The 15,991-nt window shown below is 34.4% G+C and overlaps 2 protein-coding genes across 3 annotated transcripts; both read right to left on the bottom strand.

Moving 5' to 3' along the window:
• Nucleotides 1-445: 445 nt before the first annotated feature.
• On the bottom strand, nt 446-4,963 carry LUT1 (Cytochrome P450 superfamily protein). Of its 2 annotated transcripts, none has more exons than XM_011096262.3 (10): nt 4,325-4,963; nt 3,177-3,473; nt 2,889-3,086; nt 2,592-2,693; nt 1,919-2,059; nt 1,724-1,831; nt 1,343-1,425; nt 1,109-1,271; nt 922-986; nt 446-742 (listed from the first exon to the last, which is right to left on the bottom strand). In XM_011096262.3, exons 1-9 carry the CDS (start codon nt 4,796-4,798, stop codon nt 924-926), a joined length of 1,629 nt encoding a protein of 542 aa, XP_011094564.1. In that variant the 5' UTR covers nt 4,799-4,963; the 3' UTR covers nt 446-742; nt 922-923. The 2 variants fall into 2 exon arrangements, with proteins under 2 accessions (XP_011094564.1, XP_088731974.1); XM_088875848.1 differs by having other exon boundaries at nt 3,177-3,399; nt 4,325-4,565.
• Nucleotides 4,964-7,903: 2,940 nt separating this feature from the next.
• LOC105174232 (2-oxoglutarate (2OG) and Fe(II)-dependent oxygenase superfamily protein) lies at nt 7,904-10,241 on the bottom strand. Its single transcript, XM_011096261.3, has 5 exons — nt 10,089-10,241; nt 9,634-9,969; nt 9,098-9,345; nt 8,627-8,996; nt 7,904-8,415 (listed from the first exon to the last, which is right to left on the bottom strand). Exons 2-5 carry the CDS (start codon nt 9,943-9,945, stop codon nt 8,170-8,172), a joined length of 1,176 nt encoding a protein of 391 aa, XP_011094563.2. The 5' UTR covers nt 9,946-9,969; nt 10,089-10,241; the 3' UTR covers nt 7,904-8,169.
• Nucleotides 10,242-15,991: the final 5,750 nt, after the last annotated feature.

Raw genomic sequence — 15,991 nt, 5'->3', positions numbered from 1 at the left:
TTAGATTTTATTTTATTTTTTTATCAAATAATTGTAACTCAAATTTATACTTATTTTTATGTCTATAAAATCATAACCCCAATCTTTCACGAGATCTATCTCTATTTCCCATTCAATTTAAATTATGTTACTTCAAATTCGTACATTAATAATATTAGATTTTATCTTTCAATTTCATATGGAATATAATATTAACATTTTACCCAAAAATGGAAATTAAATAGATCAGTGGTAGCAAACTAGGCGTAAATGTGTAGGGAGAATAAGCTCAACATCAATTTTCTAAAAATAATTATTCAAGATAACAAATCCATTCAGACAGGAATAGGATTGTTTGTTATCCCAATCCAGACTGATTTCTTCAGCTCCGGAAACATCAAAAGTCAAGAAGGCCATGCAACAGCTGTACGATGATGCTAATCTTGTTTTCTGGGTACAATGAAGCTGCTTCACATTGTAAATTTCATTATTACACATAGCTTCCAAAGCTGTAATAATTTAATTATACATTGATCAAGTATGTGAATGACGAAACGTCGATGTTTCCCATAAGACCACACAGTATGATGACTATTACTATAACATTTGCAATTTTTTCTAGTGGTAACTGTTAAAATAATGACTCAACTTTTTTACTTATCCCACATAGGACTAGTCGAAAACAAGGATAATGTATTACTTCTGGTAATTGAATTTCAGTCCTGATCTCTCTTCCTGGAAACATTAAATCATCAACCATGTACTGCAATTCAGATACAAGTATCTTCTCATCAGATACAATCAGGAATGTTAAAAGGAGATATGAATTATTTGACAAATAATCCACTATTTACATCTCAAACTGAGACAAAAATATGTTAATCGATACAAGTTCCAAGTATTAAATCATCGGTATAGCTGTCTCACGAATCACAAGCTCACCTCTATGAATTTGCGGCAGCAAAAGCGGATGCAATTTGCCTTTCGGTCAATTTCATGTACAGACCCTGCCACGAGAAATGCAATATCGTTTCATTCAGTGCAAGGAAACCTTCACAGAAACAAAAAAGAAGGAAAAGAAACACGAGGCGCGCTCATGTATGAGGATCAATGGTTGAGGAAAAATTACATTTGTCGTGTGAATAGTGGCTCCAGTGGTCATGCTGATATTTTGGTTCGGGACCAGATCAAAGCTCAGGTGCTGAAGAAGTACTGCAAGTGCTACAATTGCTTCAAGCAAAGCAAATTGATCGCCTACACATTTGCGTGGTCCTCCACTGAATGGGATGAATCTGCAAATATGACTAATTTGTATTGGCATATTGAGGCCCTGAAGCAAAACGCGAGAAGTTCATATAGTTACCTATAATCAGAATTTGTTTCGTTGGGAACTGGGCCTTCTAAGTCGAATCTTTCTGGCACAAATTCATCTGCTCTTTCCCATACCTTGAAAAGCTCAGATGAGAGAATTAATCACTGAATGTTTCATCAACAAGAAAATTGTGTGGGTGCTCAACCAAATGTTCTTGTGGATGGAACAATTCGCTACATTTGGAAACTATTACTTGACTCATTCAATCAGCTTCAAGCACATTAACTTAGGAGTCTTAGACTGATTAATCTTCTGAAACATACTTCGAGGCACTAGATATGTGTGGTTGCAGCTGCTTTTTTTTCTTCTGTTTGTCTATTGGGTTTGTGGTGTAGAATACGGCTTCGTCAGGGTATGATGAAGTAATGGTACCTGCGCAGAGTGATGAATATTGTATACTGAGATCATGATATCTTGACCGGCGTTCACCTTGTAGTTCCCTGGTAGAACGTCAGCAACTTGAGCTCTTCTCAAAAGGACCTGATGAAATTTTCATTCCAGGAGAACGGTCATCAGAACAAGAAAAAGAATATGGTCGCCAATTAAGGTAAAAGTTTTGCAACTTACAGGTGGATGAGGATACAGACGCATAGATTCAGTTATGCAACGCATCAAGAACTTGAGATTCTCGATGTCCTCGTAGGTAGGAAGCCGACCCTGCAAGACTCTATCAACTTCTTCTTGTGCTTTTCTCAAAGAGGACGGGTCCTGAATACAGTACAATGAAAAAGAACTATGCATGAGCAACAAAGAATTAAAAATATGCAAATCTAACAAAAGCAAAAATGATAACAGCAGAGAGTATGAAGAGGCAAAAAATATGCATGGACTAGGAAACATGTTCCAATGAGTTTTACTACCATATAATCAGACATTACAGAGAAAGAACAAACGCTATTGTCTCAGTAGACAAGTTACTACCATCACCATCAATTGTCAAATCTGAATTTAGAGTTCTGAGTCTGGAAAAGCAATGGAAGTGAAGCATCCAACTGTTCCAATTAGGTTAACTGGCAAACACATAACCAGACTTGGCTAAATCAATAAATATCATATAAAGCAATAATGCTGTCTCTTACATTTTACCCTCTGCAATTCTTGTTTCTTGAGATGGTATTCAAGTTAAAAACAATACTCGGGCACAATGTGAATTTCTTGAAAAAATATTCAAATGTTTGAACTACAGAATCTGCAAATTTTTGTAACCAAAAAGAATCTGGAAGGAGAATAGTAACTGTACCTTGCTAAGCAAATATGCCGTCCATGTTAACACTGAACCAGTGGTTTCGTGACCAGCAACTAACATTGACAGAAGGTCATCTCTTAGCTGGGCACTTGAAACCTAAAAGAAATGTGGAGGTCATGTTTGGAGGTAATTAATTTCTGGGAAAAAATCTCATCAATCTGTAGAATTAAGTGAAAGCTCACAAGCATTAAATAAATAGGCCAAATTGCCAGATACTGAGTTTTATTACAATGAGACATGACAAATAAGCCTATAAGATTAGAAGAAAGCAAGTCAAATGCAATTCCACACCTCCTCTCTGCTAGCAAGCAAGAACCGAAGGATGCTCGGGTCTGTGTCATTCACATACTCTTCCTCATTTATGTTCTCACCCTCAGTTTCTACGATCTCTCTGCACTTCGCTATGAGCTCCTCAACAGTTTGTCTTATTAAAGTAACTGCCTTTTCAGCTTTAATTTGCCTTGGTATTACTTTACATAAAGCATTAATCTGCATAAAGAAAGACGAAAATGTGAGCATTATTCTTATGGTTATACTAAGTGATGAGGTACAGTTCGAACGAGTTGAGGAATAACCTACCTTCCAATATGGCAATAAATCAGTTGACCGGAGCTCTGCCTCTTTCAGTGCAGTATAAACTGCATCAATGACAGGACTATTAGATGTAAGAGAATCAAAATTATAGTTGAATATAGCTAGCCCAATAACATCAAGAGTAAGCTGAGAAAATTTCTCCTCCATGTTCACAGCGGACCCATTGAGTGCATAGGGCTTTAGCTTCTCCACCAACTGCCCAGCGCATCTGCAAAAGACCCGTTCAACTATTATCGACAAGTACTTCTTGTGAAGCGATGGAACCACAGCCCTCCGCCTTACCTATAATAAGCATATGTTTAACCTCAAAAACAGAGAGACCCTAATTAAATATTATGGATTCATAATGGCCTGCAATTAAAATTAAGCTAGAGACCAGGACATATGCAACTATTAAAAAATTAGTGCCAGAGCTTTTCCAAGAATGAATTTTGGTGAAGATCAGTCCTCAAAATGGAGAAAAATAGGTTGGTGTAGATATATACACTCCACCTCAGAGATTGAAGACAATGTGCATTCAAATCCAAAGTTTGATGTAAAAGTGAATGCTACGTAGAAACTGCTGTGCATCTTTTGACATTGTGAGCCGTTAATACCCATTATATTAAAAAAAATAAGCCAACTTTTATGAACTGAAACACCAAGACATCTATTACTTTAAGAATGTTCAAGAAATACTGTCTGGAGATCAACTCTATATTACCACACAGGCATCCTTATTTACTATGAAAGTTGAAAAAGATGATCCCGGGGCAACCAAGCTCTTTAGAAACTGCTGTGCATCTTTTGACATTGTGAGCCGGTTAACAGCCATTATATTAAAAAAAATAGGCCAACTTTTATGAACTGAAACTTAAGAATGTTCAAGCAATGCTGCTACAATTTGGAATCTCCTGTAAAATAAGCCTAGGATCTAACTAGAGTGCACTGAGTAAACCGTTTTATTTCAGTATCCGCTCAATAATATATATATATATATATATAATTCATAATATCAAGAGAACGACAGCCATTTTGGAGTCAGATCCAAAATCTCCAGAAAGATGGGATTTTTGCAATCATAATCCAATTAATTTACCCCTAAAAACCAACAAGAATTAAACATAACGAAAAACAGTTCTAACAATTATTACCGTCCAAAGAGACCCCTCAGCAATGGCAAAACCAGAGCCAAACAAGAACTCAGAAACCTCAGCAACAAGCCCTTTAGCGTACTTAGTGCCATAGTTTCTCAAGACATGCTTCGCAATGTCAGGATCACTGACCACCACAAAATTTCTGGGCCCGGCGGCAAGACGGTAGATGGGCCCATACTCATTCATCCATTTGAAGAGCGGCAGAAAGAGAGCCCCACCAAGGAGGTCCGACACATCCTCCAGCTTCGCACTGGCAATGGGTATGTTGGAGTCGTCTTTTGGGCCTAATATGGTGACCGATTTGGTGAGAGACGTTAACCAGTCCGGGCTCACCCATGAGGTTAGTTTGCTGGTTGGTGGCTTGTTGTTAGTAGAGTTCTTGATGCAGAATGACGGAGCAAGAATTTGGCGGCGGTGGCGGTGGTGTGTGGTGGATGATAAAGAGGAGAGAGACAGCGAGGACGACGACATGGTGGCGGGAGTTTGCTAGTTATACGGATTCTTGCTTATTTTGTTTTCCGGTCACCATATCCACACGTACAGAAATTTCTCTGTTTTGTGGGGATTATGCGCAGCAGTTATCCTCACTTTACGGTACCGTCTCAGTATCTTATGCCCGCCTTACTAAATGATCAGTTAGGCAGAAAATAAATGCGATTTCAATTAGTTTTCCACATCCTTTTACAGCCTATTGGGCCTTAGACTTTATTTTGGGTTGACTGATCAGGCCTGGACATTGTGTATAGACATTATACTATACTGGGTTGGGCCCTTTATATTGGGCCTGGGACGTATACTATACTGTATGTGTATCAATGTGACACTATTACGTAGCACTGAATTTTCATGCTTCTGATACAGTCACCCACAGACACAAGGATAATTCTTAAGTCAAATCTGAATCAATTATATAGTAAATACAATGTACGTGTAATATAATTGATGTATAATTCACAAAATTCATACTCATTTTATAATTAATTCATAATTAGCGAAATCAAACTTGATTTGAGTAAAAATTTTATCCGACACAAAAATCAGAAGTGGTTTGTGAGATTTGACTAGAGAGTCAAAATCCAGAGATCTAGAAATGGTGGAATCCAAGAGTAGTCATAAATGGAGTGGACCCCCAAGTCAAGACTAGTGAAAATACAGATCTTTCAAGTCAAGAGTCAACAAATTCTACTAAATAAATTATGAGTGAAGAAGCCGCCGTCAATTATACACAACTGTAAAATAATGGTTATATGTAAACATGGGCGGCTTGATCAAATTACTACTCCACTCCAGTTTTGTAGGGGAAGTCATATGGTTGATATACAGTGCCAATTTATTAGCCCACCAAAAACACACAAATCCTTAAAGAAATATGGTGTCGACATGTGCACTATTTGTGGCATTAAGGAATATATCTTAGTTCTGTGCCTTCTTCTGTTCAAACTCGGAGAAGCTTCCAAGCACATCATGACTTCCCCATCAGCCAACACATCATAACTTTGAAGTGCTTCACCAGAAATTGTTTTAAATTCATGATGTTGGCCACTTTTGTTGATTCCCACTCCTAATTCTCTTCTTGTAGTTAATTTTGTCAATGAAAGGGTTCCATATAATATATAATTAATACTAAACAAAAAAAGAAAAGGTAAGTTCGAAAGTAAACAAAGAATATTCGTCTTCAAATTTAGAAACTTTGTATGTGTGGTCGATGTGTTTATGTTAAATGAAATAGAAAATGTAACACGATTTGAAATAAAAAATTCAATCCCCTTTTTGCACTAACTTTTATTGAATTATTGCTCGTGCATGCAATCCTTATTTAGATTTTATATAATTCTGGTCACAACTCGATAATTCACTAGGGTTTTCGGGTACAAGATTACTTAATTTGAGGTTGTGGTTCTTGCATGAGAGTTTCATCTTATTGTTGATGTTTGCGGGCTCACATGCAAGAGTTGCACTTATGATTATAAGTAAGTTAGAGATATGATGAAGAAATTGGTAGTTGTCTGAGGAAATTCCAACTCATGATCATATGATGAGCTTCAATATTTGTTGCAGCATTTGATGTTTCAACCTCTGTACGTAGGTAGTCTACCTATTCGCCTTTTTTGTTTTCTTTTACATCCTAAATTATAGAATGAATGAAATGCGAAATGGTCTACTTTTCTAAAGAAAATATTCAAAAGTAAGAACACTGTCGTAGTCTTTTTTAATCTTCAAACTGGTCGACTTTGTTGAAGTAACTATGCAGTGTTTTTGCTTTTGTAAACTATAATTAATTATACATGGATTTAAATTCAGAATCATATTTAAATTTATACACATAACCATATTGACGTATATACCTTGATTTACCAAGTTAGGTTTGATTGGACCGATCAAATCATTCACTCTCCTTGATCTATATACTAATTAAATAACAGACTTATATTATATTTTACTGCCCGTATATAAAGGATAGCGAGAAAGTAAAGACTGTAGATACAAGGGTAGCAATACTATAGAATTAAATTTTTTTTGTCAATTGTGGCACTCGGGCCACCAATTTTTAAAGGGTGGCATGATTTGTTGAGGTGGACAAATCTAGGGTTTTTAAAATTGGGGAAAAAGTTGATTGGGCATTTTTCAATTATTCATTAAAAAAATTCCCTGCCACATAAGCAATAATGTGAAAAAAAAGGAAAAAAATAGAACACTTTTTTATTTGGGGTTTTATACTGATTGGATATTGGTTTTTATTTTTATTTTTCATGTTACATAAGCACTTATATAAAGAAAAGGGCCAAATTGCATAAAAACAAACTTTGAATTTATATTTTATAATAGTATTTATGACATGGCACCTGTTCGTGCATATAATAAATAATTTCACATACTTTAAAATATATAAACTAAAATAAAATATATCATCTTAAAAAGAAAGATAAAAGAAAAAAAACAACTTCTATATATATATATATATATATTATTGACACACACAAAATATAAATATATAAAATAATAAAAAGAATATTATTTTCTAAAGAATTATATATTTATAAAAATAAAATTATATTTTTATATAATAAAATTTTAAATAAAAAAAAATCCCCCAACCCTCGCTCTGGCCAGCCCTCTCGCCACCGCCTACGTGGAGAGGGGTACCAGGAACAACTATGCGACAACGGTCCGTCCCCATCTATATAGATCTCGCCATCGCCTAATGGTGCTTTGGGGGGTGACTCTACTGGGGTGGGTTCAGAGCGAGGGTATTTTTTTTTTTACAAAAATATTATATAATATAATGGTTTTATTTTATAATTATATACATACTTATATATAATTTTTTTGCCAAGTCAATTCTTAGGTGGTAGAGTATTTTTATCCAATTTAAAAGAATCCCAGATTTGTCTTGCAATTTGCCAAAAGATTTTTAAATTTTAGGTTAATTGTCATCTTCATATCTACGGTCTTTATTTTGTTATTATCTTTTACATATGAAATAATAAATATAATTAAATTTTAAATAACAAATATACTACGTTTATATATCATTATGTGATTAGTTCAAATTTAATCGAATTTAATAAGTAGAAATCCATGGAAACTTGTCTAAGTATTAAGATGATTTGAAAACATGAACAACAAAGTTGATGGATAGAGGAAGCTACTCGCTATATATAGCACCCCCCCCATATACAATTCTCACAACAATTACATAATTGTTATAACAATATTATCTAATTATTGCATAGTGTCGACTGATGCACTTAATACACCAACCAAACAATAATTACTTTCTATATATAAATGTATACTACAAAAGTCAAAATACAAAAAGTCACTCCATTTTTAATTAATAATTAGCTCAGTTTCCTGGACTCAAGGAAATTCTTTTTCTTGGAGTCACAGGATTTGATGTACTCGAGAAAACTAGCAAAATCCGTGTCTTTATACCGCCTGGGATTCGTCTCACTTATGAGCTTTGCCGATGGCCTCACCGTGCTTGTGAATGGGAAGCTATGCAAAGAAGCCACCGAAATCCGACACTTTACTGAATTTACAACAACTCTATGCAACACACTCTTGTATCTCCCGTTGCTGAATATCTGGTCGGAACAAATCAAATCATAATTAATTAACATCTGCAATTTGTCTGATCAAATCAAATATTTAATTTGTATCAGGTTTGTAATTAACCACGTAACGAATATGTTTCACTTGTATACGTTATTAGTATTACTTAGCTGAAATTGATGAGAACTGATTCGGACTAATTTCTTTTAATATTTATATATATATATTTATGCATATGTATACCTCGAGGTGGTCTCCAACATTGACGACGAAGGATCCGGGTATGGGTTGGACAGTGACCCAATTATCCTGATGTTGTATTTGCAAACCCTTGACGTCATCTTGAAGGAGAAGTGTGAGGAAACCATAGTCGGAATGAGGTGGCATACCCAGTGTCAAATCGGGTTGAGGGCATGGAGGGTAGCAATTCACGACCATTAGCTGGCTTCCATCTTCCAATTCTTTAAATATTGCATCCTCATCAGCATCGACATCGTTTAGTATTGATTCTGTCTTCTTCTCCCTGTTTTTTAGGCCCAGGCTTTCTAGCATGGCCTCCACCAGCATTAGGAACAAGAATCTTGTCTCTTCTGCGTAGGTAACCGCCATTTCCCTGTTTTAAAAAATATAGAACGAGAAACGTCAATTTATTTGCATAACATAATGACGACTAATTTTGCGATGAGTGCTAAAATTTTTCGGGTGGATTTTTACCTAAAGTCTTGTGGAGAAGATGGCCAATGGGAAAGGACATCGGGCAGAGGGTGACAAACCAGCTTCAGAAAGTCCCTCCAGCAAAACACCCCGTCGTTTTTCTGATTGAAGCTGGTTCCGTATCGTACCGGAGCGCTCATGTCCGCTGACATGTATTTCTCTCTTTCTGATAGTGGCATCTCGAAAAACCTTCTGCTCACGTTCACCATGTTGTTTATAATCTCGTCCTTGATTCCGTGATTTACTAGCTGCAACAACGTAGGATTATGTTTTGTCAGTCTCCCCGGACGAAACTAGCTATAATGTGGCTAAAACTATGCTAATTAAGTTGTTCTTGAATTTAATCAAAATTAACGCTGTCGATCGGCAGTAGTCTCATCATAGCTTGGCGGGCACAATTTCCCTGCAAATAACGTTGTATCTTCGAGCCAAACTTGAATTATGTTGTTGAAAATCAGACTATACTTCGTGTTTTGGTCATTCCAGCAAGCTTTGGACAACCTTAAACTAAATACGAGATTGTTTCTTTAACCCACCTGGAAAAATCCATAGTTCTCGCAGGCGTAGGCAAGAGATTTGAGGACTTGCGAGCGGTTTGGACCTTGCAATTCAGCAAAATCAATGACGGGCAGCTTCATACTGAGCTGATCAGGAGGGTTGGCGCTGGATTTTTCAGTGATTACATTGGGACGTTCTGCGTCGGGCAGTATGTACTTCTTAGGAACATGCGCAATCCCATTCTCGTACATATGCTTCACTCCTTTCTGGTACTGGCTAATTTCCAGGGAATCATAGGTACCATCTTTCCCGGTTTGCCCTGACGACGTCATTACCATTGCCGGAGACATGAATTTTATTACTCAGACAACTCTCTGTGAACACATTAACGAAATGTTACATGCAAAATTAGACAAAAAGTCTATAAAAGAGAATTACACAGAAGAAATTAGTCTTGTCGGGGTGGGGGGTAGGTGGGGAATTATATGCCTACCTGAATAATACTCACGTGAAGAGTAGTAAGTGAAGAGGGAAATTATTATGAGATGGTGGGAATTAAGAAAAAAGGAACGAGTATTTATAGATAGGAGGAATGAAGAGATTTAGTTTTAGTGCAGAATACATATAATGTAATAACAGTAGCTAGTTTTGGGGAAGCTGGTTTTGGATTGTGTAGATTCTAAGTACTTAGTTTCCATGCAATGAAAACCGTTGACAATTTTTTGTGACCAATGGTTATAGCTAGTAGGGACAAGACACGGCCTCCATACGATTTCTATCATATTCAATTTCCTTGGATTTGTGGAAGTCCAAGTCCACCCTGTTAATCCTGCAAACAGACACAGCGTAAACGTTCATGAATGAGCCATCTCAACTAGAATTATTGGCACTTCACTTTTTTTCTCAAATTTAGTATAAAACTAGTAGCTATTCTAGCTATCCTCTAGAATCTATAAGTAATACATTTCACTGTCCTCTTGCCCACAACTCACGCCTTCCCTCTTTTTCAATTTCACATGTATTGATCCGGTTGAGGTTGTGCGTACTATGATCATTGTCCGTGTGATGCCAAAGAAAAACTTGTTCCATAATCATGTCAGAGTCATTGGGGTTAAGCCTTAGTTGATTAGTTTGAGGGCCAAGTTAGTAAATTCATAAGGATGGTTACACCAGTAAATGGACTACAAAAATTTATGTGAACTTGACATTTGAAATTCTAGTTCGGACCCGATTAGATCGAACTTGAACTAATCATATGATAAGTGAAATACACTTGTTGTATAATTAATATACAGTTAAAGAGAAACTGATCAATCACAGAACAAGGATAATACACTTATTCTATGATTGGTTTGATTCGATCAATCTATTTGGATAAGAATTTTTCTTTGAAAACGTAATAATAAGTTCTGGCCCCTTCGACAACCTATATTGATGTGGCTCAACATCAAGGGTTTCCTCAGCATCAACTCTCGGGTCGAATTGGATCAGATTACCCAAATTCATTCGGACAATAAATTCGGCCCTTCAATCGGGCAATTGGCCCTTCTCCTAAGGGTCAAAGTTCCTATTTTCTTACATTTATCGCACGTACAAATACAGGCGCAGTTATGTGTTGGCTGACTTTGGAAACTGCCACATCTTAGAATCGAGCTTGGTCATCAGTTGGTGCAAATATTGCTGACCAATAGGTTTGATTGGTTCCCCTTGTTATTTAGGCCGAGTACGTGAAATTGATTAAACGCCATTCTTGACTTTAATTATTTTGAACTAAAAAATTGACGAGTCATGAAAGAAATTGACATAGGGTTACAGCGAGTAGGACTCCGTCAAAATTAAGTAGACCTCGGACGCGGAACATCAGACTTGGCCACGCCACCAGACTTGCTCTGGTTTATTTCGACTTTGGGCAACACCATCTATATATTTGTCATCCAGTGAGAAATAATATATAATATTCACATATATAAAAGATTATTCAAATATAATAGTTATATGTTACTGACTAGACTTACCAAATTATTTAAAAAATATTATTGTCTCATATATAAATACCATACTCGGTTTGCATGACCAGGGATCATCAATTTGATGTTGTCCATTACCATACATAATCTTATTTGACCATTAATAAATTTATGGAGAAACCTCCTAGCTCCCCCTTATTACAACGGCGTCTGTATTGTACTTCTACCTATCTCATCAACAGATATTAAAAAAGGAATTGACTTTTCACCCAACCTTGAATTCTGATAAAAATCAAACATATTTTTTCAAGTTATTGGTTGCGCTAGTGACTAAAAATTTTATGGGTACGTTTTTTATTTTTAGGACAACATATGTAATGATAGTCGCTACAAAAAGAATTTAAAAATTATGTTAAATAAATACTATTTTTTGCAGCTAAACAAAATCAATGTGAATAGTGGGGAAAAAAATCAAAAAATTGAAGCAAGATATAAAATTTCATGCAACCTACTTAGGCTTTTGTAGATACTACACCCTCTACAAGAAATATAACATTTAGTTATGGTTAATTACTATAGTTAATAATAAATAGTCGTAGCAAATAGTCATTAACCACGTCAAGATTGTTGATAATGTTTTTGTAAGGTGGCTAAAATATTTACCATAGTACACAAATACATCGACTAGGCGAATGATTTACATGCATTCTATTTTCTAAAATTAAGATGTACGTATCATACATCCGTGTACTCGGTGCAGAAAGCATCAAATATAACATGTACTTAGCCACTTTTTTTAGATAGCACGGACTCAAGTGGATTCATGTTAGCGATGTCACAAATGAAATTAGTATTTAAAAAATAATCATATAACATATTAAATTATATTTAATTTTATTTGATTAGTACTAAAGTAGATAACACCAAATTACCTAATCCCATCACAATCCCATTTATAACATTTTTAGCAACTTAACAACAATGCAAACATAATTAATATGCAATTATAGACATATATAGCCGCTAAAATAATTAGCATTATTTCTTTAGTTTTGGTATATATGACTACGTGTAGGCATCAAGAGCGTGGCACGTCATTCTGGAAACTGCTTGCCTTCAAATATGTAACACAACATATATATATATATGATTGGATTAATTAAAACATAGTTCAGCCTGCAAATTAATTAAATAATTTCAACAAAATTAACTATAGAGCAGAAGTGACCTGAACACAGTGCATTAATAGTTAAACAATGAGAAGTCAACGGGTAGGGATAATATAAACAAAAATGAGATCCCACATCTGCAAATTGCATAAAATTTCTATAATTATTCAGCTTCATAAGTTTATTATTTTTTAAATTTTGGACCAATTAATGAAATATATATATATATATATATAAATGGTAAATTAAGAGGGTTTGGTTTCTAGTATTGGTTCATCCTATATATACATTTATGATCCCATAATAATGCAGATATATATTTATGATCACGTCAAACCAACCGACCAACACATTAATTGGATCCACAGAGTTATTATCTTCAGACATAATTTTAGTTTTTGTTCCACCTGAATTCTGATTTTCTTTCTTTTTTGATGAAAATGTATGCATTGCAGCTGTTGACCTGAATTTTGGAAAATAAGAGAAATTAAATTAAACGAAATCCTGAGTTTTTGAGAATTCGGACAGGTTGTTGAAATGATCATAAATCTGGTACAATACGTTTGCATGCGTTGCAGCGCGCTGTTGACCTGAAAGTTTATGAATTTAATAAAATCGTACGCTATTGGCCGCCCTTTATTGTATATGTATATATACTTATTATATATGTTTCAGGACAATCAAGAATATATATATATATATATATATACATACATTAATATGAACACCAAAAGTCTCCCTAGACCCTACATCGAATTTTAAATTCATAAAACTTAGTTGGATACCGGAACCCCTTTGTGGTTAATTAGGACAGTAGTTATGGAAATTTTATTTTCCAGCCAATTTGGCTGGAAAATTCCACGTGACCATTCATGTCAGCTCCTAAATTTGCGTTTTTAATAAGTTTGATGACGTGACAGTCCAAGTTATAAGTTTGGTCCTATATCTTTCGGGGTTGGTAATTTTATAACTTCATATGTAGTAATTTTAGTCATCTATCTTTTAAAGTAGCAGCAATTTGGTCCTTAAGCTCAATTAGCGACCATTTTGCCCTTTTATGATTAAAGCTCAATAGACATATCATATATTTTTAATTAGACCTAAAATACTTTTGAAATAAAATTAAGCCTAGATAAACTTAATGCCTTAGTTTGACGGTTTTGTCACCAAATATTTTAAGTCTTTAGTTTTATGAACTTCTTCCAACCATACTACTGCAACATATGTGTTTATAGGTTCTTTTCGCTCATTCAACAACAAACAACAACAAATGCAATGAGACATCTACAGTCTTTTGAGATTCCAGTACAACACTAGCAAGGAGATATCTCATCCATCTTTTGGTTCAAGGGTTCATTTTCTTAGGTACATGAATTAATATATGTCCATAGTCTTAATTGTCGTTAGATCTGTCTTAATCTAGACACAATTTTGACGTATCCGGCTTAATTTTTTTCAATCAACTCCTTTTATCATAATGTTAGGAACTGTAGCATTTAAAAAAATTTACCCGATCTGTCTCTCCTTACTAGTATTCTACCTCAAATCTCGATATATTATAAACGTCTCACCGTATTTGTTGTTAAAAGAGTCAAGTACCTGTGAACCATATGTTGTGGTAATGTGGTTTGAGAAGTCTTTAAAATCGAAGATTTGGAATCAATGACAGGACAATCAAACCAAGGTATGAAACTTTTGAGGCTTAATTTTATTTCAAACCCACATTGGGTCTAATTCAGAGCATGTGATAGAACTATGAAGTTGTTATCATAAAAGGTCCAAATGGTTACTAAGTAGGCTTAAGGACCAAAATCACTATGGCTTTAAAAGATAAATTACTAAATTCGCTACATAAAAAGATGGAGGATCAAAATTGTTAACCCCTTAAAGATACCAGATCAAAATTGCAAATTGAACTGCAACATCATCAAATCACCAAAAGCCCTAATTTAAGAATTGACATGACTGATAACGTGAAATTTTTTGAACAAATCAATCCAAAATAACTAAAATTACCATGATTTTTAAAGTTGCATCAAAATTATATACATCACCTCTTACTTATATATATGATTAAAATTGTATTTTTTTTTCAACTATATATCGATCAGTCAAATATTTTGTTTAAATAAATACGAACGTCAATAAAACTAATTAAATATAATAATACGTCCTAAAAAAGCAAACAAGCAGTAAATTAGTTACAAGACTAGAATACATCAACAGCCGTTAAGTAAGGTTATAAAATTGTCGAACATGACATGTAAGAAAACAGTTCACATTGATCCAAGTGCTTTTAGAAGCACGGGATACTTAGCTACATATATTACTATTAGGTACAGTCACATTCATACATATGCACATCATGTTCTTTTATGAATATATATATATATATATATATATATAATACTCACTCACACACACATAGACACACCAGCTCAGCTGTAGTACAAATGGTAATTAATATATAATTAAGTAAATCAATTAATGGATGGCCTTTTGAGCCTTAGATCACTACATCTTTAATCAATAATTACAAACATAATTAAGTTTGAAGTGGGCACCAATCTGACCTGTGACTTTCTTTTCTTCCCTGTTCCTAAATGTAATTATATATATATATATATATATATATATAATTATGACTTTTGTGATTAACCCCAAAAGTCAATTTGAAAAAAAAGGGATGATAATGATGTGTGGTTAGGGTGGCGCCAAGCTGGGGAGTAGGGCTTTGGTCTGTATGTGTTTGTCCTTTACGTCTCAATTCGCTGCATGTTCACTCTCCACCTCACCCTCTCCTATTTTCTTATCTTTTTGCATATGTAATCTGGCATTGTTATTACATGCTTTCCTCGGTTCCTATCCACACTTTCCTAATGTTTAATTATTTGTTCCTTTTGATTTTGCATCAATTTTTTTATGAAAGAACGCATCATTAGAAAAAATAGATATTAAATAATACAAACCACTTAAATTTTTAATATGAGATGTTTATATATATTAATTGTATATAGAATGAAATGACAAATGAAAAAAAAAAAAAGTAATTAAGTATTATGCGTAAGTAGTAGTAAATGTGGGAAACAATAAATATTTTTGTTTTGTTATATATTTGTGCTTGCCAACTGTGGTGGTGAGATGTGGCCATTGTTGTCATGTATATATGATGACTGTTTTATTACAATATCTTATTTGAATTAGGTTTTAGATGATTTAAGTTAATATCATATGATATTGACGCTTCATATGTCTTTTTG

Source organism: Sesamum indicum, linkage group LG11 (genome assembly GCF_026168435.1).
Source record: "Sesamum indicum cultivar Baizhima isolate 11 linkage group LG11, ASM2616843v1, whole genome shotgun sequence".
NCBI classification, from domain to species: domain Eukaryota; kingdom Viridiplantae; phylum Streptophyta; class Magnoliopsida; order Lamiales; family Pedaliaceae; genus Sesamum; species Sesamum indicum.
Note: the sequence above shows the minus strand (reverse complement) of the source record. Positions and strands in the feature narration are given on the sequence as shown.